Source organism: Nannospalax galili, unplaced genomic scaffold (assembly GCF_000622305.1).
Source record: "Nannospalax galili isolate Female #2095 unplaced genomic scaffold, S.galili_v1.0 scaffold212, whole genome shotgun sequence".
Taxonomy (NCBI): Eukaryota; Metazoa; Chordata; class Mammalia; order Rodentia; family Spalacidae; genus Nannospalax; species Nannospalax galili.
Window position 1 is genome coordinate 781,041 of NW_008333884.1, and position 26,678 is coordinate 807,718.

The 26,678-nt window shown below is 51.4% G+C and overlaps 2 protein-coding genes across 20 annotated transcripts in view; one reads left to right on the forward strand and one right to left on the reverse strand.

The window, feature by feature from the left end:
* Positions 1-6: 6 nt before the first annotated feature.
* Positions 7-20,266, forward strand: Ankrd13b (ankyrin repeat domain 13B). Of its 2 annotated transcripts, none has more exons than XM_008828729.2 (15): positions 7-186; positions 13,201-13,336; positions 13,430-13,554; positions 13,640-13,685; positions 14,567-14,710; positions 14,799-14,988; positions 15,066-15,132; positions 16,157-16,238; positions 17,024-17,088; positions 17,310-17,440; positions 17,554-17,711; positions 17,844-17,996; positions 18,127-18,290; positions 18,358-18,434; positions 18,863-20,266. In XM_008828729.2, the coding sequence occupies exons 1-15, from the start codon at positions 73-75 to the stop codon at positions 19,098-19,100; spliced, it is 1,890 nt and encodes a 629-aa protein (XP_008826951.1). In that variant the 5' UTR covers positions 7-72; the 3' UTR covers positions 19,101-20,266. The 2 variants fall into 2 exon arrangements, with proteins under 2 accessions (XP_008826951.1, XP_008826952.1); XM_008828730.1 differs by having other exon boundaries at positions 18,883-20,266.
* A 363-nt stretch (positions 20,267-20,629) lies between these two features.
* The window catches only part of Coro6 (coronin 6), an 8,113-nt gene continuing 2,064 nt past the window's right edge, over positions 20,630-26,678 (reverse strand). For 2 of the 18 annotated variants that reach the window (XM_029561418.1, XM_029561419.1), the window contains exons 3-13: positions 26,598-26,631; positions 24,999-25,121; positions 24,478-24,607; positions 24,206-24,387; positions 23,481-23,600; positions 22,986-23,105; positions 22,458-22,565; positions 22,223-22,368; positions 21,878-21,935; positions 21,540-21,770; positions 20,630-21,466 (exon numbers count right to left, since the gene is read on the reverse strand). In XM_029561418.1, coding sequence (XP_029417278.1) covers positions 21,317-21,466; positions 21,540-21,770; positions 21,878-21,935; positions 22,223-22,368; positions 22,458-22,565; positions 22,986-23,105; positions 23,481-23,600; positions 24,206-24,387; positions 24,478-24,607; positions 24,999-25,121; positions 26,598-26,631 — 1,402 coding nt within the window. In that variant the 3' untranslated portion in view covers positions 20,630-21,316. The remainder of the gene's footprint in view (positions 21,467-21,539; positions 21,771-21,877; positions 21,936-22,222; positions 22,369-22,457; positions 22,566-22,985; positions 23,106-23,480; positions 23,601-24,205; positions 24,388-24,477; positions 24,608-24,998; positions 25,122-26,597; positions 26,632-26,678) is intronic. The other 16 variants (XM_029561416.1, XM_029561417.1, XM_029561421.1 and 13 more) reach the window with 16 other exon arrangements.

Sequence of the window (26,678 nt, forward strand, 5' to 3'; positions counted from 1 at the left end):
CCCCGGGCCCCGGCTCCGGCGCCGTCCCTCCTCACGGGCCGGGCGCCGCGGCCCCGGCATGAGGAGCGGGCGATGATCCCTGCCAACGCCTCCGCCAGGAAGGGGCCCGAGGGCAAGTACCCGCTGCACTACCTCGTGTGGCACAACCGCCACCGGGAGCTGGAGAAAGAGGTCCGCGCCGGCCAGGTAGGAGAGCCGTCGGGGCGCCGCGGGGACCCCGGCCCGGCACGCCCTTCCAGCGTGGGGAGGGGGCGCGGCGCGCTCTGTCCCGCCTCCCCGGCGAGTTTGCAGCGCTTCTTTGTTTGCAGCGGTGGCTTTTGTGCTTGTTGACCGGGAGAGGGTGATGGGAGAGGTCCCCGCCTGCTCCCCTCCTTTCAGGACGGGTGGCCCACACGTGTTCCGGGCCCTCCAAGTCTCGGGTAGGGGACTCTGCGCCCCTCCTCTGTCGGGGCAGTAGGGCGTGCAGGGAGGGGCTATCGGCTCTGTCTGTGGGCCATGTGGTGGGAGAGTCCGCTGCGCTGAGTCTAGGCGCGACACCTCTGTGTGAGTGTGCGGAGGTGGGAAAGGCCTGCGTGGGGAGGGGGCCACACAGGAGCGGTGGGGGGTGCTGTTGGCACTCTCAGGCATCCCAGCCCCACCCAGTGTCTTCTCACTTCCTGGTGAGTGCCTTCTCTGTCCACTCCAAGTGGACACCACCGGTGCATGCCTCTGACCCCCGAGGGACCTCGGGGGAACCCTAGGGAAGAAGGAGACCCTACAGGGATATCGCTAAGGGCCTTGTCCAGGTGCTGAAAGGCGCTCTCCTGCCTTCTGGTGCTGGGGCCTAGCTTCTTGGAGCTGAGGAAGATAGGGGACAACAGGAAGGACTTGGGGCTTTTGTACTGAGCATAGATTCTCTGATTCCTGCCAATTAGGGAGCCCCAGTGGGTCAGGCAGCTTTGGGCTGAGCAATGATCTCAAGGAAGACTGGGAGCCAGTTGTGGTGGCACATGCCTGTAGTCTCAGCAATGGGGAGGCAGAGGCAGGAGAAACACAAGTTTGAGGCCAGCCTGGTCTACTCCATGTTCAAGACCAGCCAGGTGCTACATAGTGAGACCCTATCTTCAAAAACCAAAACAAGCAAATAAGCAAGCAAGCAAACACACAAAAAGACTGGGGAATGGCTGTTGTCTCTTGGCCATTCTTCAGGACAAAGGCAAGCATAGGTCACAAATAGTCCTTAATTCTGCCCTGGCCACCCAGACCACAGGCAAACACTCATGGTGAAGATAGCCCACTCTCCAGGAGGGGAAGCAGTGAGCAGGGCTGGGCCCAGGCTCCCCTTGCTTGTCTAAGGTTCAGACCTCCAGACTTGATCAGGGTCTGAGACTTAGGGGCTGTCAACCCAAGTTCAGTATGAGGATGGTCTAATTCCCATGGGAAGAAGCCAAGGCTGGCCGTCAGACTGAGCAGAGAATAGGGCTGTGTCTCTGAAGTTCGTCACATACCTCTTAGACCAGTGCAGCTCTCAGCTCTGCACAGCTTCCCACTGAATAATGGAGTGACTTGGGTTTGCAAGCCTCGGGGGCTAGCCTGGGGACCCACTTCCTTTCTGCCTCTGTTTATACAAGAGGTTGGTTTATCCCTCATAAAGGGATAAAGTTGGTTTATCCCTCATGAAGGGAGAAGGTCAGAGAGCCCCTGGAAGCACAAGGTACAAATGCCTGTCCTTGAGGAGACTTAGTTCTGGGAAGCAGGTATGGGTGGGGGTTCCAGTGTGGCACAGCATGTTAAGACCCAGCCCAGTCTTCTCTGGCTCTTCATTTTCCTTGCCTGGGGAACTCCCCCAAAGATTCAGGGATTGTTAGAAGGCTAAAGACTGGATCTGCAGACTGTCTCAGTTTAACCAGGGCCTATGGGTGGTCCTTTTCCTGCAGCCTAGAGACAAGTAGAATGCCTTGGAAGAAGGCTTTTTCATCTAGACCTCTCTGTTGACAGACCTCAAGTCAGCAGCCATCTTGCTTGGGAAGCTGGCCTGGGGATCATCAGCTGCTGCAAGAAGAGGTGGCCAGGGTTCTGAGCATGTATGTTTTCCCCTTCCTCAGGCTGCAACAGTAGCTAGGTACCATGTTCACTCCATGTTCACTGACCCTGGCAAGTTAGTGTCTCTTGAAATGGACACCTCCTGTCTGCCCTCCATCCAGGCCAAGGGAATATAGGGCAACAGTGAAGTTAACTCTTGTTCAGCTGAGAAAAGCCCAGGCCAATCCTCCCCTTCCCTCCAGGCTACCACGAAGGAGCATACCAGTCAGCCTTGATGGGAGAGCTCTTGGCTGTACCCCAACTCTGGAGCTGACACAGAGTGACACATGCATTCAAATGTACATTGTCTCATCTTTGGGGCATCAAGCTGTTTCCTCAGGAGGATGAACCTGGGGGTGAGCCACCTGACATCATGATAAACCCTGCAAACTCTTAGCTTCTCAGCTTGGGATGGGGGTGGTCCCTGACCTCTGGAAGCCTGGTACAAGCCACTTCAGAAAACTGCCAAGCTTTCCTCAAGCACTTGGCAGCTGGGTTTTCCTGGCCCTTGCTTGGTATAACTGTACCTGTTTCACTCCAACAAAGCCCTTCAGAGGCCTCCCGAGGGCAGCCCTGGCAATGCTGACTGGCTGAGTAGGGCCGAGTATAATGGCTTTCAGACTGGCAAGCCCCTGTGGCTGTTCTGGGAACAGTGGGCAGATAAGAGGTGCAGGGGAAGGGCCTAGCTGATACCTGGAGTACTGTGGTTGTCAGTGCCCTGCCAGAGTAGGAGGGACAGTGGTTTACCACTGGTATGCCAGTTCTCCCTCACCTGGCATGGCCTTGATTCTGGAGTCACAAAATCCTGTGGGGTGAGGGAGCAGGGTTTGATACACAGCTTCCTGTGGAAGGCATTTACAGGGACGGCCATTGGAGCAGAATTTTCTCCATCAGCAGGGACTCTGAAGGGGGCCAGACCATTGTCTTAGGAACATTTGCCTCTTCCTGGGGTTGCCTCTGCCACAGTCTGTCTTCCCACTTTATCCATTCATCCTTCTTATCTAGAGATAGGTGAGAGACCAGTTATGTTGGGGACTTTGAGGAGCACCTGGGACCTTCTTTCGTCCTAAAATTATTAGGACTTTGAGGAACACCTGGGACCCTCCCTCGTCCTAAAGTGGGTGTGGGGCATCACCACAGTTGGTGAACCAGGAAGCGCAGCAGAGGGAGCCACAAACCCCAGAAACCAAAAATCAATGTATTCTGGGATGAAGGAAAGGGTGGAGAATCAGCAGCACTGCCCCCAGCTGCCACAGCCCTCCATGTCCCCTTTGCAACAACCAGAGGAGCATGCTGCAGTCTTCCTCACCCCTGAGAAGGCTCAGGCATGCCTGGCCCTACACCCCTGTCAGGTGGCAGAGCCCAGAAGCAATGACCAAATCAGATTCCAGCCATCTTCCCTTGGGCTGGGAAGGGAGGGCAGGGGAACGAAGGGAAGTAGAGTGGCAAGGCTTTCTGGGCTCCCACCCTTCTCCAGTACTCAGACTTTCTGTATATTTGGCATGTGCTTTTAAGATTTCGCTTGGCAAAAGGTTTCTCTCCACACTAAAGGAGTTTGAAAAATATCCTACTAATGCATGTGGGTGTTTAATTCAAGAAGCCACCACCAAACACACATGTTCCATGAGCGGACTCCCACAGAAACAGGGCAGTTGGGCCTGCATGTGCATGTGCAGTTGAGCGTGTACAGGGATCATGTGTGTGGAGGCAGGATGAGCATGTTTTCTTATGGTACCTGTGCACATTAGTGTGTGTGTGCACATGTGTGATCATGAGTGGAGACAAGGAGGCTTCTGCCCAGGGAGCTCCAGCTCCTAAGTCCCAAAGTCCACAGCTTTGATTCTCTCTGAGCCTGTTAGGGCCTGGAGTCTCTGCTCTCTCTGTGGGGAGGGCCTGGTGTTGGGTTTCATGGAAACCTTTTCATTATGGCAATTAAACAGCTGTAAGCCTTTGCTGTGGAAGTTAATGAATTCTTCCACCTGGGCTCAGGGCAAGGTGCCATTTGTGCTGCAGGCCCTGCTCTGGACAGGTGGAGAGAACTGCTTCATGGTCTGGATGAGTGTATGAGTGTTCACATGGGCCCTGGAATCATGTTGCCTGAGGAGGGCTATTGGGGTCAGGGAGGGCATCTGCCTTGCAGGAGGTCCCCTCCTCTATTGCTACTGGTTGCTGAGGCACATGGGGTGGAGGTGCATCATCTGGGGCCCTGGGGCCAGGCAGGTCACCCTGCTAGTTCCTTGGGGCCTTGTTAGCAACAGCATCTAGGGCGGGGCTGGTTAGGCCCAGAAGCTTATCCTCAACTGCTGGGAAGGCCACCTCTTTTTAAAAAATCATTATTATATTTATTTCTTTATTTTGTACACACACACACACACACACACACACACACACACACAGCACCATGTGAAGCATGTGAGGCTCAGGGATTGAACTCAGTTGCCAGGTTTGGTGGAAGCACCTTTCCCTGGGCGAGTCATTTCATCCACCTGAAGTCCGTCTCTTGACTTCCCCAGCCACTCAGGGTCTGTGGATCCTCCCCTAATTCCCACCCCATGGCTCAAAACCCTCCTTAGGTCAGGACCCTGGGAGGGGTCCAGCCCATTCCATGGCAATAAATGGCAGTTTCCCTTCTCTGTGGGAAGCTGGTACAGAGAGGCTGGGAGGATCCTCACAACTCCAAGCTATAGCTCAGGGGTTGCGGGGGCGGGGGGGCCTGCAAATTCACTTGATTTTTGAGGCTCCCGGTGTATTTAAAAGTAAGGAAATGCCAGCACATTTAAAAAATGATATAAATTGCGTATGGTGGCTCACACCATAATCCAGCACTTGAGAGACTGAGGCAGAGGATTACAAGTTTGGGGCCAACCTGGGCTACATAGTGAGTTTCTGGCCAGTCTGGGCTATGAAATGAAATCTTGCTTCAGAAAACCCCAAACAAACAAAGACATAAGTCTGGAGGACCAGTTCAAGGTCATTCTTGGCTATATAGATGTTTGAGACCAGCCTGAGCTACATGAGAAACTTTCTCTAAAACAAACAATAATTTAAATTATTTTAAAAATCTTGCTTCAAAAATTTTTTTTACATTTGTGTGTGTGTGTGTGTGTGTGTGTGTGTGTGTGTACATGTGACACAGCACACAAGTAGAGGACAGAGAGCAATTTGCAAGAGTAAATTCTCCCACCACGTGGGTCCTGCGATTTGAACTCAGGTTGTCAGGTATGGTAACAAGTACCTTTATCTGCTGAACCATCTCACTGACACTGTTTGATTTTTGAAAGGGCATCTTGCTATATGTATGGGTGTATGCATGCCTAGTCTGAAAATGTCTTCTTTTTTTCAAAATGTCTTTTTAAAAAAAGGTTTATTTTTATTTATGTGTATGTTTGTGTCTGTGTCTGTGTGAGTGTAAGTACACTTATATGTGTGAGCGCTCAGGAAAGCCAGAGGATTTATCAGATCCCTTGGAGCTGGCATTTGTGAGCCATCCAATGTGGGTGCTAGAATATGAACTTTGATGCCCATGATAGAGCAGCAAGCTCTCTTGATCACTGAGCCATCTCTTCAGCAGCCCCAAAATGTCGTCCTCCTCCCCCTCCCCCTTCTCTTTTTGAGACAGTTGAGACAGGGTCTCCCTGTAGCCACAGCTGGTCTGGATTTGCTATGGAGACCAGGTTGGCCTTGGACTCACAGAGATCAGCCTGCCTCTGCTTCCTGAGTGCTGGGATTAAAGTCGTGCACCATGCCCAGCGGCCCCAAAATGTCTTAAAATTTTTATTAATTTTAATTATGTGTATGTCTGTGAATGTGAGTGCAGGTACCTGGGGAGGCCAGAGGCATTGGATCTTCATGAAACTGGAGTTACAGGCAGTTGTGAGCCACTCCTATGTGGGTGCTGGGAACTGAATTTGGGTCCTCTGCAAGAGCATTATGCACTCTTAACCATCTTTCCATCCCTGAGAAGGTTTCTAATTTGAAGCTTTCTACTCTTCCAGTGCCCACCTCATGGTATTATTCCCTATAGGCGATCACTTGGAACTCTAGGCTCTTTCTTGCTATTTACCTCTGTAATTATAAACTGTGTACTTCCAGAACTATCTCTTGGTTTATCACTTTTACACATTATTACCTTGTCATTGTGCCCTTCAATATAGTCATCTACACATTGATTTAACAAATATCTTTAAGTACTGGTTACCTGCCAGGTGCTGTCCAGGGACTGAACAAAATAGGCATGATCCTGCCTTGGGGTGCAGGTCCTAGGTGAAGGAAACAGTGAAAAAGTAAATAAGCCTGGGATGTTGGCAGAGATTTGGAACAGGATGAGGGGCAATGGACAGGTCAGCAGCAACTGTCCTCAGATTGGTTGTCAGGGCAGACTAAGGAGGTAACATTTGGGTGGCAACCTGAAATAAGAGAGAAAGCTTTGTGGCTCTCTAGGTGGCTCAGTTTGTTTGTATTGCTATAACAGGATCTCTGATGGACTTGGGGGTGTGGCTCTGGGGTGTAGCACTTGCCTAGCAGAGAGAAAGATAGGCCTTGGGTTTGATTCCCACCAAAACAAAACAAACAAGCAAAAAAACAAAACAAAATTGAACAAATTAGAAAAACAAAACAAAAACAAAACCTCTGGCACAACTACAGGAAAAGGAGGTTGGTGTAGCTCACAATAGCTTACAAGTTCAGAGTGCAAAGTCCAGAGAGCATAGTACCAGCATCTGGCTAGAACCACCTGGCTTCATCCCAGTGCAGTGAACAAACCAGCACAGGCAGGAGGGACACATGGGGGTAGGGGTTGGGCTGCTAGCTGGCAGACCAAACTCAACTTCATAATAACCCATTCTTGTGGGAACTAATCCATCCCAGGAGGCCTGCCCTGCTCTTGTCAGTCGTAATAATCCTTTCCAGGGTGGTGCTCATGACCAGTGACCTCCTTGAGGCTCCACCTCCGATAGATCCACCACCTTTCTCTAGATTGCCATACTGGGCAGGACCAGGCTTCCAGCACATGAACCTTTGGGGAACAAATCATAGAACTGGGGTATCCAAGGGATTGTTATCAGGTGACAAAGAGGGTGGTAACAGGAGTGGAGGGGAGGTGGGAGAGTGAGTTTCAAAAGTCCAGTGTTTGGGTTCTAGGCTCACACAATGGAAAACCACTGGGAAAATTCATGTTGAAGTGTACCAGGCCCTGAATTTATTTTATAGGATGACTTTAGCTGGGTCATGTGGAGGCAAGAGAAGAGGACCAGTGAGTGGACTGCTGGGCTGCCATAGGTGGCCCCAAGCATCATGGGAGATTGAGAGAACTGAGAGGCTCTCTTAAGTCTATTATGAGGGTACAGCCTACCAGTGGTGCTGATAGGTTAGATGTGGAGGATGAGCGACAGAGAAGACATAGCTGGTAACAGGAATATTCCTGAGGCATAGCTCAGTGGGAAGTGTGTGCTTAGCATGACCAAGTGTGTGCTTAGCATGACCTAGGATCCTGAGGGGACAAGTTTCTTGTTTTAAAAAATTTTTAATTAAATTTTATTTATTATGTGTTTATGTATTTATTTATTGAGTGTATGTATGCATGTGGGCACAGGTAAGCCACTGTGTGCTTGTGGAAGTCAGAGGACTTCTTTCAGGAACTGGTTCTCTCTCTTCAATATGTAAGTCTCAGGAATCAATCTTGGGTCACCAGGCTTGGTGGCGTCTTTACCTGCTGAGCCACCTTGCTGCTGGCCCTTGTTTGTTTTAACCTGAAAATGCAGTGAAGGGAGGCACTGCACACCATGAGATAAGCCCAGGGGCGGCTGTGCAGGAATTGAACAAGTCAGGGAGGAAGGGAAAAAGCAAGTCTCATTGTGAATTCCATGATCATTTAGTATTTTCCTAAGGATGCAAATTGCTGTCCCCTCGACCTCCAGAAGCTTCTTTCACTCCCTGCAGTGACAGTTTCCTCTATGTTTTGCCACCCTTTGTCTGGGTTGATCTCATGGGGCACACTTGCCTCCAAGTGCCCAGTTCTCCTTGACTGCCAGGGCATGTGTGAGAATGGGGGTTCAGTAGGATGCATAGTAGGATGGCTGGGCAGTAAGCTGACCCATCCATCTTGGGACCCCCAAATATCTCCAGTCAGAGGGCTTTGGGGCCCTTGCTTCCTCCAAAGACGAATTCTTCAATGTCCTACTCAGGTGAAATGGCAGTGGGAATGGGTGGGACAGGACACAGCTGCAGTCTGCCCCCCGGCTGCTCAGGATCCAGGGCAAGGGATTGGTCACCAGTATTAAGCCCCATGACCTCATCCTTTGTGTTGGCCAATGTCCCATGCTGGTGAGCTTGGGGTGACCTGGTTTGGTGCTCCCCGCCCGCCCTCCCTGACTGCATGGGTCCTGGCTTCCTCTGCTTCCCTAAGCCAGTTGTGATTCTCAGGTACTTCCCGTCTCCTGAAGATGTGTTGAAATCCTCATTTGCTGACATCTCTTTATCCTTGTGGGTTTTAAATATTTTACTGACATTCTTATACTTGCAAATTTAACATTTTTGGCGTCCTTCATTCCTTTGTGCAGATCCAAGTTTCCATCTGGTATCATTTCCTACCTGAAGCACTCCCTGTAACATTTTCTGCATATCTCCTGGCAATAAATTCTCTTAGCTTTTCTTTATCTGCAAAAGTCTTTATTTTCTCTTCATTTTGGAAGAATATTTTCACTGGATATAGAAGTTTACATTGAGTCTTCTCCCCATCCCCACCATTTTATAATTTCATTAAGCTGTTTTCAGACTTGCAAGCTTCTAATGAAAGTATGGAATATTTCCTGTTTGTTCTGTACATAAAAGGTCTTATTTCTTACAATGCTTTTAAGATTTTCTTTTTCATCACTGTTTTTCAGCATTTGATTATGACGCCTTTAATATATGTACCTATATACATACATGTATACACATATGTATTTTTTTACATATATTTTATTTAGTATTTTAGTATTTTTATTTTATGTGTATGAGTGTATTGCCTGTATGTATGTAAGTGCACCTGTTTTGCGCAATGCCATGGAGGTCAGAAGAGGGAGTTAGATTCCTCTGGAACTGGAGTTAAGGATGGTTCGTAGCCGCCATGTGGGTGCTGGGAATCGAACCCAGGTCCTCTGCAAGAGCAGTCAGTGCTCTTAACCGCTGAGCCATCTCTCCAGCCCCATATATGTATTTTTTTTTTTTTTTTTGAGACAGGGTCTCCCTGTAGCCCCAGCTGTCCTGGAACTCGCTATGTAGACCAGGCTGGCCTTGAACTCACAGAGATCCACCTGCCTCTGTCTCCCGAGTGTTGGGATTAAAGGCGTGTGCCACCACGCCTGGCTGTATTTTTTTTTTTTAATGTGTAGTCCAGGCTTGTCTCAAACTGGTGATCCTCCTGGCGTGCACCACCACAACCAGCTTTAGTATTTCTTTTGAATGAGGTTACTGAGTTTCTTGGTTCTGTAGCTTTATCATTATATTCTACCAACAAATTATCACACAATGGGTGGGTTAAAACAAAAATTTATTCTCTCAGACTTCTTGAGTGCAGCAAGAGGTTCACTCCCTCCAGAGTCTCTAGAGGAGACTCTTGCCTTCCCTTCCCAGCTTTTGTGGCAGTTATTGGCTTATGGCTGTATAGGCTTTGTCTCTCTGTGTGTTTGATAAAGACATTAGTCATTGGATTCTGGAACCATCAAGATAATCTGTGATGATTTCATCTGGAGATCCTGGGCATAATCATATCTACAAATATGAAGGTGGGTGTGGTGGTCCATGCCTATAATCCCAGCACTTGGGAGGCTGAGGCAAGAAGGTGAAGGGTTTAAGGCCAGCCCTAGCTACATAGAGAGTTCAAAGGCAGCCTGAGCTACATAGTAAGTTCAAAACCATCCTGGACTACATAATATTCTGTCTCAGTTCCTCCCTCCTATAAGAACAACAACAATGAGAGAGGAGAGAGAGAGAGAGAGAGAGAGAGAGAGAGAGAGAGAGAGAGAGAGAACCAACAACAATGAGAGAGGAGAAAGAGAAAGAGGCAGAGAGAGACACAGAGAGACACAGAGATAGAGTATTCAAGGCCAACCTGGGATTCATAGTGAGATCTTATCTCAAATATTAAACAAAAGAAAACTCAAAAAAACTGAAACTAATGAAACAAAAGGAAAAGCCTTAAATGTTTAATCTGCTGACAGTTAATTACATCCAGAGAATTTTCATTTCAGACACTGTACTTGTTCTCTTTAGATGGCTTAGTGGGCATTTTTTTCATATTTCCTATTTTTCTCTTGAACATTTTGTTCATACTTCTCTCTAAACACTTGGGCATATTGAGCCCATATTGAGCCCACTGTCCTTTACTTCTGAATGTCTCTCTATTAGTCAGGGTTCTCCAAAGAAACAGAACTGGTAGAATGAATATATATGTATAGAGATTTATCAGCTTAGCTCACAGGATAGAGTCCGAGTAGTTCAACAATGGCTGCACCACACTGGAGAGGCTGAGAATCTGTAGTCACTCAGTCCAGGAGGCTGGATGTCTCAGTAGTCCCAATCTGGCACTGAAAGTCTGACGCATTCCAAAAGATCAGCTAATCTTCAGTCTACAGCAGCAAGACAAACTCACCGGCAAGAGAGAAGGCAAACAGCAAGAAGCCAGCGTTCTCCTCTGCCGTGGCCTTTTATAGGGACTGCCATCAGAAGGTAACACCACATTTAGGGTGTGTCTTCTAGCTTCAGTTAAGAAGATCTCTCTCATTTCAGTTAATCCCAGATCCAGTCAAGTTGACACCCAGGATTAGCCATCACAGTCTCTGTTAAGTGCTTTTCCCTTACAATTATAGGCCGTATTTTCCTACTTTATGTCATATCTAGTAATTTTGGGGTGGAACTTGCTATGTAGACCAGGCTGGCCTCAATCTCACAGTGATCTGCCTGCCTCTGCCTCCCGAGTGCTAGGATTAAAAGTGTGTGCCACTATGCCCAACCTGGGTTGGGGTTTAATAAAGATACTTCATAGGTTTAAGCATGAAGATTAAGATAAAGAGCGATGTTCAGCAGAAAGTAAAACATATCTAAAAGCATGACTGTGGGTTTTTCAAAGAATTGCTGACTAGTTCTCTTTGAGACAGAGTCTCGCTATATAGTCCAAGTTGGCTTGGAACTTGCAATCCTCTTGCCTTAGCTTCCTGAGTGCTGGGAGTACAGGCATGAGCACCACCAAGTCAGCTTTCTATCTAGTCTAGCAAATTTTGACTGGATGTTGGACATTATAGATATACTAAGCACTTGGATTTTGTTGTCTTCCTTTAAAGAGTGTTAGACTTCTTTTTAGCAAATTAAGTAAATTACTTGCAAATGAGTATGGTCCTTTGGAGGCTAAATCTCAATCTGTTAAGGAGGGTGGCTCCAGGAGAGCCTTTTTTCTAGGGGTAGTTTAGCCCTACTATGAAGGCACAGTACTTCTGGGGTCTGTTAAATCCATTGGGAAGGCAACAACACACATAGGCTTGAGTTTCTCTGAGAATTCATCTCTCTGCATTGTTTTGTATAATCTTGTTGAGTTTCACTGTACACATGTGAGGTTTGATATTCAGTGAAGACTCAAAGGGACCCTGTGCAGAGGAGCTCTTCTCCCTGTCCCCCCTCAGATTTCATTCTTTTCCAGAACTCTACTTTCCATCTTCTAGCTACCTCACCCTCCCTGGATTCCTGTCTCACAACTCAGTGAGCCCACCATGGTCTGCTGGTGATTCCTCTCTGGATAGCAGTCTGGAATATTCCTCTTGGGAAGTCCTAAGGCCCATGTTGTATTTTCCTAATCTCAGGGAGCCCACTATGAGACTGCCTGTTACCTAACATCAGAAAACAATTATTTCAAATCAATAGCTACCTCATTATTTTCAGTATAATTTTAGTTACCTCATCATGGTTGTAAGAGAAGTCTTTTTTTTTTTGTCTTTTTGAGACGGGGTTTCCCTATAGTCCCGGCTGGCCTTGAGATCTGCTTGCCTCTGCCTCTTGAATGATAGGACCATCATACCTGGCTAAGAACCATTTGTTCTTTTTTTAAAATTTTTAAAATTAAAAAAAAATTTTATGTGTGTGAGTGTTATGCCTGCATGTAGGTAAATGCACCCATGTTGTACAATGCCCGCAGAGGACAGAAGAGGCTGTCGAATCCCCTGGAACCAGAGTTATAGACAGTTGTTAGTTGCCATGTGGGTGCTGGGATTTGAACCTGGGTCTTCTGCAAGAACAGTCAGTGTTCTTAACTGCTGAGCCATCTCTCTAGCCCAAGAGAAGTCTTTTACTGGCGTTTTAGTCAAGTTTCAGAAAGGAGTTAACATGTATCTGGTCAGTTCACTGAATTTAACTGGAAGCCCTAGACTCCTGAGATATATTTAAATATTTATGTGAGACGCATATGCTTTTATCACACAATAAAATTGCATGCAATGGAACATTATTCACAAAATCAGGATTCATGTAAAATGTCAAGACATGCGTCCCACAGGTACCACACCCAGCTTTGAAGTTGGCCGTGAGTTTGTTCTTTGCTTTTAGTGTACTATTAAACATTTTTATTTTGGGGCATTTTGATTAGTACTTAGCATAGGCTAGCCTTGAACTCACTACCCTCCTGCTTCAGCCTTCCCAGTGCTGGAATTATAGGTGTATGCCACCACCCCTGGAAATATGCCTGTATTATCATATCTGTTTGCCAACCCTTAGTCAGCTATCATGCCAATGCTGTGAATTGGTGATGCTTCTTGAAGGTGTGGTGAGACCTCTTGGGTAGTGCCAGCTGTAGGAACCCTTCTTGGCTGACATTCTCTTTGAACCACCCTTCAGTCTCTGGCTCACTTTCTGCAGGTGGCCCACTGGGCCTTGGAGAAGGTAAGCCTGCCTGGGAGCCTAGGAAGACAGGAAGGAAGGCCCTCACTCTACTCTCCCAGCGCTCCTTTCAGTTCTGACTCTCATGCCCCTCTCCACTCACTGGGCCACAGCTCATCATGTTGGTCTCTCATTAGCTGGGCCAGGTGATGTGGCCTGAAGGCTGCTACCTGCTGTGTTGTTAGGCCCATGTCAGATGCTTCAGAAGTGACCAGGCCCCAATCTCAATTCCTTCCCTAGGCGGACATTGAGCAGCTGGATCCCCGTGGTCGGACTCCCTTGCACCTGGCCACCACATTGGGACACCTGGAGTGTGCCCGCGTGCTCCTAGCTCATGGTGCAGATGTTGGCAGGGAGAATCGCAGTGGTTGGACAGGTGGGCACCCTTTTATCCTAGCTCTTCGGCCACTGTCAGGTACTCACTTGGAGTGGACTGAAGATCTCACCATGTGACATTCCCCTACCTCAGTACTGCAGGAGGCTGTGAGCACCCGGGACCTGGAGTTGGTGCAGCTGGTGTTGCGGTACCGGGACTACCAGCGGGTGGTGAAGCGCCTGGCGGGCATCCCCATGCTCTTGGAGAAACTGCGTAAGGTGAGACCCAGCTTCCCATTTGCCAGACAGGGCCCTGCACCCTGATTCTACTGCTGTCTCAGCCCCTCCCTTTGTCATCCTCCAGGCTCAGGATTTCTACGTGGAGATGAAGTGGGAGTTCACTAGTTGGGGTAAGAGGGGCTGAACAGAGGCCACTCTGGCCTGGGGGCCTTTTTGCTCACTGTCCCTCTGACCAGAGAATGGTCCCCTGCTCTTCACAGGGCTCATTTTCCCCTTCTAGCTCTCAGCTCAATGCCAGCTCAATGCCAGATCTCTCTGGACTGCCTCTGGCACTCTCTTGCTTCCATTAGTATTTCATGCTAATGATTTGCTTTTTGGTTACCTGTTACCCCTTGCTAGAAGGTAAAGCCTAATAGGGCAGGAGCCCTGACTTTTTCAATGTTGTGTTCCTAATGACTGGAATAGTGCCTGGCATGTAGTAGGTGTTCAGTAAATACTTGTTAAAAGCATGGATGGGCCAGGCATAGTGGTGCATGTCTTTAATCCCAGTACTCAGAGTACTGGGAAGGCAGAGGCAGGTAGAACTTTGTGAGTTCAAAGTCAGCCTGGTCTACATAGTGAGTTCCAGGCCACCTGAGGTTACAGGGAGACCCTATCTGAAAAAAAAAAAAAAAAAAAAAAAAAAACTGGAGGAAAAAGAGAATAAATATAAAAGGGGGGGCCTAAAAAAAGGGGTGCTTGAACCCCCCCCTGAACCCACCCCACGGTGTGAAAAAAAAAAAAAAAAAAAAGCCTGGATGAATAGATGAATGAATATATACAGTGGGTGCTAGAAACAGTGCTGATTGAGCCACCCCCTGTACCCAACCTCAGGTTGCTCAAATATGAGAAGCTGTGGTCTACATTGGGGGTGGGGCTGAAGGAAGGGGTACTCCCTTGCAAGCTCTCTGGTCCTTTTCTGGCTGTACTACTACCCCTAACTTCTATGTCCCAAGCTGACCCAGGTTACTGGGCCAGAAACAAGTTCATTCTGATTTTCATTTCTACCCAGTGCCCTTGGTATCCAAGATCTGTCCTAGTGACACTTACAAAGTGTGGAAGAGTGGGCAGAACCTGAGGGTAGACACCACGCTTCTGGGCTTTGACCATATGACCTGGCAGCGAGGGAATCGCAGCTTCGTCTTCAGGGGCCAAGGTCAGGCAGACAGGAAGTAGGGCAGGGTTGGGGAAGGTGGCAGTCAGCTTCAGACCACCCTGACCCCTGTGCTGTTCCATGGTGGCAGATACGAGTGCTGTGGTCATGGAGATTGACCACGATCGCCGTGTAGTATACACAGAGACCCTGGCACTGGCCGGGCAAGACAGGGAGCTGCTGCTGGCTGCTGCCCAACCGACTGAAGAACAGGTCCTGAGCAGACTTACTGCACCTGTCGTCACCACACAGCTTGACACCAAGAACATCTCCTTTGAGAGGTGAGTAGGTATAACCTGGCTAGCCTAGAGCCAGCCTGATGGGTGACCACTTCACCTGGACCGCTCTACATCCCTAGGAACAAGACTGGCATTCTGGGCTGGCGCAGTGAGAAGACAGAGATGGTGAATGGGTATGAAGCCAAGGTGAGGCCACAGCTCCTGGTCCTAGAGCCAGCAAGGCCAAGGAAAGGGCTCCAGACCTGCCCTCCCCAGCCTTGCAGGCACAGAGGCAATGCAACATGGAAGAAAGGCATCAGACCAATAGTCATCCCAAGAGAAGGGAATTTACAGAGCACTTAGGATATTTACAACTAAGAATCTGTACAACTACCTATACTGTATGCACACGTAACTTCATGTAATCCTCAGAACAGGCAGGTGCTCTTAATGCCCACTTTACAGATGGGTACTGAGCCTTTTCCATGATAGCCCATTTAATCTTAAGTACGCCACCAAGGAATTGCTAGCCTGTTTCTGGCCAACAAATGAAGAAATAAAGATTGGAGTGGTTCACTGATCTCTTACAATTATTGTAACTTACACCTGACTTGCACAGTTGTAAGTGACAGAGCTGGTGGTCATATCCTGACCTACCTGGCCTCAAAGCCAGGTGTTCATCTTCTAAAAGTCTGTCTGTCACTCTGGGATCTCATCTGCTTAGCTGATGATGAAGGAAGGAACTGACAAAGGGTTCAAGGTTCTGGACATGTCTCCTACAGAAGTTCTCCCTGGTTCTGTAGGTGCAGATAAGGGCCCTTAGGTGCCCCCAATAGGACATGTATCCCACTGTGTTATAACTGCCCATTGTCTTTCTCAAGGGGGTAAGGATTGTATCTGGTTTGTTCATCCTTGTATCCTTGCTGTCCACCTCAATGGCTTCCATGTAAAAGCTCCTCAAACCTCTTGACTGGCCTGGTTGGGGAAGTAGCTCAGTTGTAGAACACTTGCCTAGTGTACCAGAGGCCCTTGGTTCAATCCCCAGGACCATAAAAGAAAAGGCTTGTTGAGTGGATAACTAAATGAATGAATGACTTGATAGATTTACTTGTCCACATGCTGTGGGATTGAAGCAAAAATCTCCTCCAAGACCTTTTATTAGAGGAGTGTTTAGTATTCCCTTGAGCAGGGTACTAGAGCTGTCTCCAAGCCCCTTCTTCTCTGTCCCCAGGTATATGGGGCATCCAATGTGGAGCTCATCACACGGACACGGACAGAGCATCTTTCAGAGCAGCATAAGGGCAAGGTCAAAGGTAAGAGGCTGAGGCAGATGGGGAGAGGTTTTGCAGAATTGGAGGAGCCAGCTCCTGTTTGCATGCCCACATCATCATTCTCTTTGGCAGTCCAGCAAGAGCCAGGATAGCTATAATCAGACAAGTAGATTTCAATTCAAGTAGGTGTCTAAAGTACTGCAAAGAGGATTCCTAGGGCTCATTTAGGCTCAGTGAAAAGGCATGCTACAATTGATTAGTAATGTCTGTATTGCATTTAGGAGAGAAAGGTCATGCACACCACTGATTGGTTATTCTAGTCATCTGACACAAAACCTGGGTAGAAAGTCAGAGAACCTGACCACTGATTCTTTGTGCTTACTTCTATCACACATGATTCACTGGGCATCAGTTAACCTGCCTCAAGTGGAAACATAATTCCTACTTCACATGAGAACAAAATGAAGTCATTAATATGGAAATACCTGAAGGGAAGCATACATGGGTATCCCTAAACTGCTTACACACATAGGTACCCCTAAACTGCTCACAAAAGACATGCATTTTGCTGTCTATTGTCACCAACCTGGAGAGTGGTAAGTTGGGAAGTTTCTCCTGAGCCTTAAGTGTCATTTTATCCCTCCTGACTTTCCAGTGGTCCTGGACCCTGCTCCTAGCAGTACTCAGTCACTTTTAGATGAAGGTGCCTGGGAATGTGGTATGGGTGAGCTACCCCCCACCCCAGGTGCTGGTTAGGTCTTGGGTGCTGATCCTGTGGTGAGATGTGCACGGGGCTGCCGTGTCCTGAGAGCCCACATTTCTTCTAGGCTGTAAGACACCATTGCAGTCTTTCCTTGGAATTGCTGAGCAGCATGGGGGCCCCCAAAATGGGGTGAGTATGTGACAGGGGTGTTACTGTGTGCAGGGTTATGGGTATGGCTCAGGAGGTGGCTTGGGTGGAGTCTTGCTTAGCATGACCTATGTGGACTTCCCACAATGCCCAAGGCCATGTCCACTCTATGCTGGCTTGGGGGAGAGCTGGGGGACCCGTAGCACCAACCCCTGATCTGGCATCTGGGATTGAGGACTTTTGGACCTTCCCATGTGGTACAGACCCTGATCACCCAAACCCTGTGCCAAGCCAACCCCACTGCCATCACCGCAGAAGAATACTTCAACCCCAGCTTTGAACTTGGCAACAGGGACATGGGCCGGCCCATGGAACTGACCACCAAGACGCAGAAGTGAGGCTTCCTGCTCTTAATGCGGAGGGATGGGCAGGGCTGGGGCTCCAAGAGGTGCTGGGAGGCCATGGCTTCCTGCAGCATTCCTCACCCCTTGGGATCTGGGGGGCCAGGTTCAAGGCCAAGCTGTGGCTGTGTGAGGAGCATCCATTGTCCCTGTGTGAGCAGGTGGCTCCCATCATTGACCTCATGGCCGTCAGCAATGCGCTCTTTGCCAAGCTTCGGGACTTCATCACTTTGCGCCTGCCTCCCGGCTTCCCTGTCAAGATTGGTGAGAACCTTGCTGTCCCGTCTCCTCATTTCTTCTCGGTCATTTTGAGGTGTGAGGTTCGGAGGAGGTCTGGGCAGCAGGTCTAAGGTGTGAGGGGGTAGGCGGTGGTGGCTGATGGCTTCTCATCTTCAGAAATCCCGATCTTTCACATTCTCAACGCCCGCATCACCTTTGGGAACCTCAATGGCTGTGATGAGCCCGTACCCTCGGTGCGAGGCAGCCCCAGCAGTGAGACGCCCTCCCCAGGCAGCGATTCCTCCAGCGTCAGCAGCTCCAGTTCCACGAGTGAGACTCTCCACTCCCCTCAGGCCCTGCCCTGTCAAAGTTCAGCTCCATTCCCTCCCCACCACCATGGGTGAGCTCAGCCCAAGCCTTACCCCTGGCTCACGCCCTACCCCTGGCTCACGCCCCGCAGCCTCGTGCCGTGGCTGTGAGATCTCCCCTGCGTTGTTTGAAGCCCCACGAGGCTACAGCGTGCTGGGTGGCCAGCGAGAGGCAGCAGCTCGCGACGACGACGACGACCTGCTGCAGTTTGCCATCCAGCAGAGCCTGCTTGAGGCGGGCAGTGAGTATGACCAGGTGTGTGCCTGCTGCCTTGGGGCCACTGCCCCAGCTGGTAAGCCCGGGTAACAGGCTCTCCCTCCAGGTCACCATCTGGGAGGCTCTGACCAACAGCAAGCCAGGCACCCACCCCATGTCCTATGAGAGTCGCCGGCAGGACAGGTCAGTGCCCACCTGGGTGGAAGAGAGCTTAGAGGTGCCTGTTGGCTTTCCTACCCCCAACACACATGCACAGAGAGAGACCCCTCGCTACCCCATCACACTGAGCGTGGACACTGGAACAGCTAGGCCCAGAAAACGCCTAGGGCCTTCAGCAAGGCTCTACCAGGTGTGGAGATGGCTTCTGCCGCCCGGTTTCCTGGCACAGGGTTGGTGGCCAGTGCTCCAGTGGCCATCCCCTAGTGGGGATCTAGCTGACTCCCTGTATGTTCAGAACCTCACCAGACAGGAGGCTGGGACCTGGGATCTGCCACCATCGGGCAGGGCCAGGACAGCCCAGCAAAGGTCATCGCCTCCCTCAGTGGGTGGTGAGCCTGCTCAGCCCAAGGGCCTCCACGATGTCTCCTGCCCCCGCCCCCGCTTACAAGCAGGTGTGCCTCCCCGCCCCCAGGAGCGCTCCGCCCACGCCACTGCGGCAGTCCGCGCCGCCTGCACCGGTGCCCAGCCCTCGGCCCAGCCCTGGCTCAGGCTCCAGGGGCCACGTGTACCGGAGCTACGACGAACAGCTGCGGCTGGCGATGGAGCTGTCTGCGCAGGAGCAGGAGGAGCAGCGGCGACGCGCGCGCCAGGAGGAGGAAGAGCTGGAGCGCATCCTGCGACTCTCGCTGACCGAACAGTAGCGCCCCCTGCTGGGACCCTCGCCCACTCCACGCAGGACCCGACCTGGGACCCCAGGGAGACACCGTGGCCTGTGCATCTGCCAAGCCGCAGCTGGATTCTGGAGCCATCGCTTGGGGGTGTAGCACCGCACCAGGCATGAGTCAGGAGGGGTTTGACCTGGGCGTGGGGTAATTTTCCAGGCCAGAGCCCTAGAGGTGCAGCTGGCCCCCTGCTTTGCTGTATGGTGACCCCCAGCCCGCTTTCTGGGCTCAGATCTGTCCAAGGGCGGGAGGCAGGCGGTACTGAAAAGGAAACGAATCCTTAGAGGAGCATTGTCCCCATCCCTTGCTCCTTCTTTCTCCTCACTGACCCCACTCCAGGACACTGCCCCTGAAGCCTTTGCATCTCAGCTCTTCACCCCTGGGGAGGCAGCTGAGCTCCCAGCGTGCTGTGTCGCTGCTTTGTCCCAGACACAAACCAGCACATCAAGGGCCCAGCCCCTCTCCCACCCCGGCATTTCAGCGTCAAGTGCACTTAGCGGGGTGCCCGGCTCCCCCAGCTCCCACACCTGTCCTGTGTCTCAGGGTGGTCCCAGCTTCTTAGGCACCCAGGGGTTGAAGTTTCCATGCCCAAAGCACGTTTTTTTTTGTGTGTGATCAGAGAGTATGTCCAAGGTGCCCCCTGAGTCTGGGTAAGGCTTGATTTCCCTCCTGGTGCCTTGGACAGTGGGGGAGGCTTATTGACTTGGGGAGGCATATTGGCTTGGAGGCAAGTACTAGACCCAACACAAAGGGGTTGATCAGGACCCTGGCATGGCCACCTACCCCTTCCCACCAGCTGCTGCTAGCCCTCTGTGGTTGTGCATCCCTCTTGCCCCAACTCAGGGGCTGACTAAAACCTTTTATCCAATGGTGCTAACTCCCGGCTCTCCCTGTCCTGCCCTACCCACCCAGAGAAGCACAGGCCCCAAGGGGGGCAGGGACCCACTGCACACCCTTGTCCTCTGCCTCCTTCTGACTGGCCTTCCCTGGCTCAGCCAGTGAGGCTCAGAAGGGGCACAAAAAGGGGAAAGAAGAAAAGAGCAACAAAGAGAAATTGTTCCTCCCACTCCCTTCCCTGATGCCAGGGGCACCAGACTGATTTTGAGGCACAAATAAAAGAGGCTTCAAAAGGAATGTTTTTCTACCTAACTTTACTGGGAGTGCACATGGTGGGTGGGAGGTGGGGTCCTTTGAAACTGATGTTGATGATGGCTAGTTCTAGGGTAAGAAGCTGCCTGGGTTGCCCTCAGCCCTGCCTGCATTGACTAGGTTCCCCAGGATTCCAGAGGAAAGGGAGTTCCCTTCCCCCACCCATGCAGGAGGCACAGACTTGAACTTAGAATGTTTCATTCATCATGCCTTGATTTCTTTATAGATTCAAGGCCACAGCAGAGGCAGTGTGTGTGTGTGTGTGTGTTCTGCTGAGATTTCTCTGGTGGGGTCTAACTCCTCTCTAGCAGTAGAAAGTAGGCAGAGAGCGCTCATAGGCTGCCTTGATTTCTTTATAGATTCAAGGCCACAGCAGAGGCAGTGTGTGTGTGTGTGTGTGTGTTCTGCTGAGATTTCTCTGGTGGGGTCTAACTCCTCTCTAGCAGTAGAAAGTAGGCAGAGAGCTCTCATAGGCTGCTGGGTGAAGCCAGTGGGTTGAGCTCTGCAGGCAAAGGGTTGTGCATGTATCTGCAGAACTAAGGAGCTGCTGGGTTTGGTTTTCCACTCAGTATGGTGGAATTGAGTCAGCTGATTAGGGGAAATGCGGCAATTTTCCTGAGACTCTGGGCAGACTGTTGAAATCATCATCCTTTTGAGGTCAAGCCCAAGCTCCCCAGTATCCCCAGACATCACGCTAATGCTAAGCACCTCTCTTGCCCTGGGTGAGGGACAGAGAGGTGGACACCACCTCACCAAGCAGCCCCTTTGCTAAGGAGGCATTATCCCTGGGCCTCCCTAGGCCTGATCCTGCAGAGTCTGGGACCAAGCTCAGAGCCTAGAGCCCCTACCCTTTAAACCCCTTACATCAAGGCCTCCTGTGGGGGGCAGAGTTTCTTTTCCAGTCCCCCGCCCCCAATCCCAACCCAGAGAGGAAGGGCGCGACAACCCAGACCAAAAGCCCGACATCCCAGACCAAAAGCCCGGGCTGCAGAGTCCCGGTGCCCTGCTTCTGCCCTTCGCCGCACGAATGCAGTTCTAGTCCGTGCCATCCACCAGCTCACACAGCATGTTCTCCAAAGCCGTGATGCGCTCCTCCTGGGCCTGTACCCTTTCACGAAGGGCCTTGATCTCCTCAAGCAGTGTCTCAAGGGTATGCTGCTGCTGAGACGTGGAAGACGGAAGAGGCTGTGATGGAGAGCACGTGGCAGAGGATGTAGAGACTGGGCCAGGATGGAGTGGGCCGGACCTTGGTTCTTACCAACAAGGGGGCTTCACTGGCTGACTGGCTGCGTCGGGGGCCCGAGGGTGGGTGCACATCTAGGATGTTGCGCTTGGTGATCCGGAGCTCGCGGTGCTTAGGGGGTACATAGCCGTCCTTCAGCGAAATGAGCACAGGGTCGGCGTCCTGACCGGATAGCCACTCCTCTGCTTCCAGGGCTGGCTCCGGGCCCGGCGTGTCCGGGTATAGATCGTCCTGGAAAAGGTCTGACTGAGGGGGTAGGTGGACAGGTGGACGAGAGTGAGCCCTGGAGCTGGTCGGACTGCACTCCCTTCCACCACATCCAAGCTCTGCCCAGCCCCTCTCCAGTTCCTCACCTTTCGGGGCACAGTCATGATGATGGGTTCACACTTTCGTTCGTGCAACTTGTAGAACCTATGAGGGAGCAGCGTTCAGCACTCGTGCAGACTCCCTTTTCCCCCTTAAAATTCTGTTGTCTGAGCGACTACCATATGCGCATTGCACACACTATCAATTTTGGGTTAAAAATCTCTGGTGGATGTCACAGAATGTCAGGCTGGTGGGTGCTGGAGCTGCCACTGAAAATTGTCTGGTTTGATTTCTCCCTCTTTTTCTTTTTTCACTGTTGGGGAAGCCCCAGGGGTTAAAAGTTGACAAGTAGGGGACAGAGGCAGGGGGCCAGGAAGGGCCAAAGTGCTGACCGGGCGATCTCACACTTGCTGACATCCAGTCCACGCTTGGGCATGAAACCCATGCCTCGCTGCGGCTCTTTGCTGCCGAACGTGTTCAAGTAGTGCACGAAAGGTGGTTCATCCGTAATTTCAAAGTACCGAATGCTACTGTCACCCTGCAAAACCAGTGGGTTCAGAGGTGTTCCCAGGCAAGGCCCTCACATCTTCATCCTGCCCCTGGTCCTCCCCACCCGGCCTCAAGCACCTTGCCACACAGGTAGACAATGCTGGAGTCAGGATCGTAGAACGGCAGTAGTACTCCGTTGCTTGTGTCCATCTCCTGCAGTGCCACCGGCTCTTCGAAGTTGTTCTGCTGAGCACAGGAGGCGTGACCAGCCCTGCTCATTCTCTTGGACTACTTTGGAATTCACCGTGGGCTCCTGCCCACCCCAAATCCCATGCGTTCCCATGGCGGCTCTGTTGAGAGCTACAGACTCCTCTTACATAGATCATCCCCTTCCCTGGCACACGCACACCCTGTGCGGTTGCATGCAGTCACAGCAAACCACCCCCGGGCACTCGGCATCACCAGGAGGGGGCGCCAGCGCGAGCTCCTTCAGGCGACGCTGCAAAACTGGGCAGAGGATTGGATTTGAGGATGGCAGGCGCTGAGGAGGTGGCCGCAACCCTTCAGCCCTGTCCTGGAGGGCATACCCTGCGGGTGGGGGCGTCTGGCCCCTCTCCCGTGATGCCAGTTCCCGGGACACACACCCCAAGCTTCCAGCTGTGTTACCGGGTCCCACAGGCCCAGCTCTCGCTGGCTCATGCGGGTGAATCCCGTGGTGAAGATATGACCCTGGCGCGTGAAGACAGCCCGCATGGGCCTCATCCCCTCGTGGGCTGCAAACCTCTCCTGGGGGGAGGGGGAGAAGGGAGGAGCATCACCTTGCTGCCTACCCTGGGGAAGGTGGAGAGCGGAGCAACCAATTTGCCGACCTGGGTGTGGGATAGAGGTGGAGTGGGGGCAGGGACAAAGGGTCCTAAGAATGGAGCTTCCCGGAGGTCAGTTGGACCCTGGCCTGGGGAACTTCTGGGCGGGGCTCTCCACAGGTCCCAGCCCTTCGCCCTCCAAGGCTCATCCCTAGTGCAGGTGATGTCTGCTGGCTCCCTGGGGTCGCAAGTGCGGCTTTCCCTCTTGGGCCTCTAGAGCCCCAGCCATCACTCAGGAGGGCGCTCCTAGCTGAGCCAGCAGAGGAGCGAGCGAATGGCCCGGCGCGGCCTGGCCTACCGGGTCCCAGAGTGCGAGTTGCCGCTCACTCATCCTGCTGAAGCCGGTGCTGAGCAGCTTCCCGTCTGCGGTGAAGACGGCCCGCAGCGGGCGGGCGCCCTCGTGAGGCCGGGCTCGCTCCTGCTCGCGGGGTTAGTGGGTTAGAGTGCCCGCCCGCTCTGGGACGCAACGCACCCGTGAGCGCTCCACGCAGACATGCACGCGCCCTGCACCCCAGGTTAGATTGAGGCTGTCGAGGAGAGGGCTATACTTCTTCCAGAGCACCCAGCGAGGACGAGCAGTGCTTGAGGGTTGCCCCATTCCCGCCCACCCAGTGGGTCAATAGATGGGAAAGGGCCAGGCCTCCAGCCACTGATCAGGCCAGAGACCCTGGAAGATGGTGCTGAATGGGCTAGAGGAGAGGGTCCTGGAGCTCAGGTTTCACACGGGTTCTGGTTGGAGAATAGTTTCCAGCTTCTCTGATCAAAGCAAGGAGCCCTCCTCTGACCTTCGGAGATGCATGGCAGGGGAGGGAACAGGAGCAGCAGGAGGATAGTGGTCTAGTGGTTTACTCAGGGCAGGGGCTGTGGTTGTAGAGACTGTGGGTGGTGGTGGTGGGGCATGACTAATCTCTGGAGTAGGGGTGGGACAGGTAAAAGCTGGGACTGGGGCCCTGATGGTTGTGGGTATAAGATGCTAACAGCTGGTCACCGGGCTGCTAGGTAGTGACTAGGCCAGGCACTCACCGCTACCACTTGGCTCTTCCGGGGATCAATGATGCGCAGAGTCTTGTCCTTGCAGGTGGTGGCCAGCAAGCTACCATTGCTGTTCCAGCACACACTATGGATGACGTCAGGGTGCATGTCGTCCAGGCTCAGCAGCACCTCCCCAGTGCCCACATTCCAGATGATGATCACATTATCACCACCTATCCAGAGTGGCCAGGTGTGGTCATCTGGGCCCTGTCTTCGACATCCCCACCCTCATCTATAGTAGGGATGCTTTTAAACCCCCAGACCTGCACTGAGCAGGACATTCCTGGCAGTAGGGTGCCAAGAAAGGATGCCCACACGCTTGGAGTGGCCCTCAAGAGTGATGACAGGTTCTGTGATGTTTCGCACAGGGGTATAGTCTGGAATCTGCCACACCTAGGTAGGAGGAAAAGGCAATGGTGAGATAAGGAGTTGGTTCTGCTCCCTCAATCCTATTGGCTCTCTTGAGTGGCAAAGGTCAAGGTGTGGCGGTGCTTTCCTGGGCAGAAGCACTTCAGAAGCAGGAGGTTGGCCAGAGACTTCCCCACTCACCCTGTCAGGGAAACTTCAGAGCATTGTACCCCTGTGCTTAGGGCTCCAAGGTGTCCATGGCTATAATTAGTTCTAAGCAGTGCATTCTGGGAGGGAGTGGGCATGTAGTTAAAAATAGCCTGGGAAATGGGCAGGATAGGGCAGGGCTCTGGGACTCTGCACCTTCTATCACTATAGGTGAGGCACCTTCCTGCTCCCCTGCCCAACTACCTGGCAGCATCCACCTGGCTCCTACCATGATGGTGGTGTCGTCTGAGGCACTGGCGATGACATTGTCGTTGTGTGGGCACCAGTCAATATCCAGCACGGGGCCAGTGTGCCCAGTGACCAGTGGGTAGTTCTTATCCACTCGTCCTGTCTAGAAGGATCAGAGAGAGAGATATGGAACCATTCTTGTGTGTGTGTGTGTGTGTGTGTGTGTGTATGATTTTGTGGTGCTGGGGATTGAGCCCAAGGTCTAGCACTTGCTAAGCAAATACTCAGCCACTGAGCTGCATCCCCAAATGGGCAGTGGATCTATTTACCTCTCAATTCTGTATCATTAATTTTCTTTTTGCAGACCTTTCTTAGCTTCTAACCCCATCTGTCCATTTTATAAACTTTGCTGAAGGCAGACAGAGTTGAAATCATTTGTATTAAGGAATCTGATACAGAGAGGTAGGATGACTTAACCAAGGACCCACAGCAAGATACCAGTAGAACCCAGATTTGATTAGGTTCAGTGCTCTTCAAAAGACACATACTTATGGATTTTTTCCTTCCTACCTACCTTCCTTCCTTTCCTTTCCTTTCCTTTCCTTTTTTTTTTGTCTTTTTGAGACAGCGTCTCCCTGTAGACCCACCTGGCCTGGAACTCAGTATGTAGACTAGGCTGTCCTTGAACTCACAGTGATCTGCCTGCCTCTGCCTCCCGAATGCTGGGATTAAAGGCATGCACCACTATGCCTGGCTTTGTTTTCTTTTTGAGACAGGGTCTCACTATACAGCTCTGGCTGGTCTTTCTGTGTAGATCTATGTAGACCAAGCTGGCCTCAAACTCATAGTGCTGGGATTAAAGATATGTACCATCATATCTGGCCTTTTTATTTTTTTAAACATAAGGGCTCATTATGTAGCTTTGATTGATCTTGAACATGTGATCCTCTTGCCTTGGCCTCCCCAGTGCTTGGATCATAGGAATGTTATCACCATGCCCTGTGAGGAGGCTGTTCTTAGGTCTGTTCCCCCAGTTGGAAAGTCTGTGGGAAGCCCCTGGTTGAAGAGGTCAAGGTGAGTGACCTTGAACACAGTGTCCCAGCCCCTGGGGTGGATCTTTCCACTGTCACTAGTTTCACCTTGGAAGCACAGGCAGTAGGTTATCCTGGTGCTCACTATCCCTTAACTGGGGCTGGAGGCCCACTTATTTTTGGTCTTCATCAATTGACTCTAGGGGTATGAAGTCTCTGCAGGGGCTGGCACTGGTCCAGACAAGGCAGTCTAGGAGAGAGGGTGACTATATGGCACTGAAATGGCAGTTGTACTGGGGGAGGAGGTGGCTCTAGTTGAAATTTGAGCCCTGGGATGGTGTCTGGATGGTGTCTGCATTGTTCAGGGTGAGTCATAGGCTATTGTCAGGCCTCTTCCTGACCCTGCCACTGGTAAGGCCTCCTCTGGCAAGGTATAGGGGCCAGTATCTAGGTCAAGGTCATGCTTTGGGTATCTATCCTTAGGTGTAGAGATGGCCAAGGGTCTTGAGGTTACTCTGCAAAGATGGTAGTCATTGCCTGGTCTCTTTCCCTAGGGTATGGGGAGGACTCTGGTCTTATGTGCTTTTTCCCTCCCTTTACTCTCCTACCTTGTTGCCTAGACTGGGAAGGAGGATCTCTAGGCTGCAAATGTGTGTGTGTGTGTGTGTGTGTGTGTGTGTGTGTGTGTG

Coding starts and splice junctions, on each gene's coding strand:
- Ankrd13b (XM_008828729.2), top strand. CDS start 73: ATGATCCCTGCCAACGCCTCCGCCAGGAAGGGGCCCGAGGGCAAGTAC. Junction 15,133..16,156: donor TGAATGGGTATGAAGCCAAG/GTGAGGCCACAG, acceptor CTCTGTCCCCAG/GTATATGGGGCATCCAATGT. Junction 17,712..17,843: donor CGGCTTCCCTGTCAAGATTG/GTGAGAACCTTG, acceptor TCTCATCTTCAG/AAATCCCGATCTTTCACATT.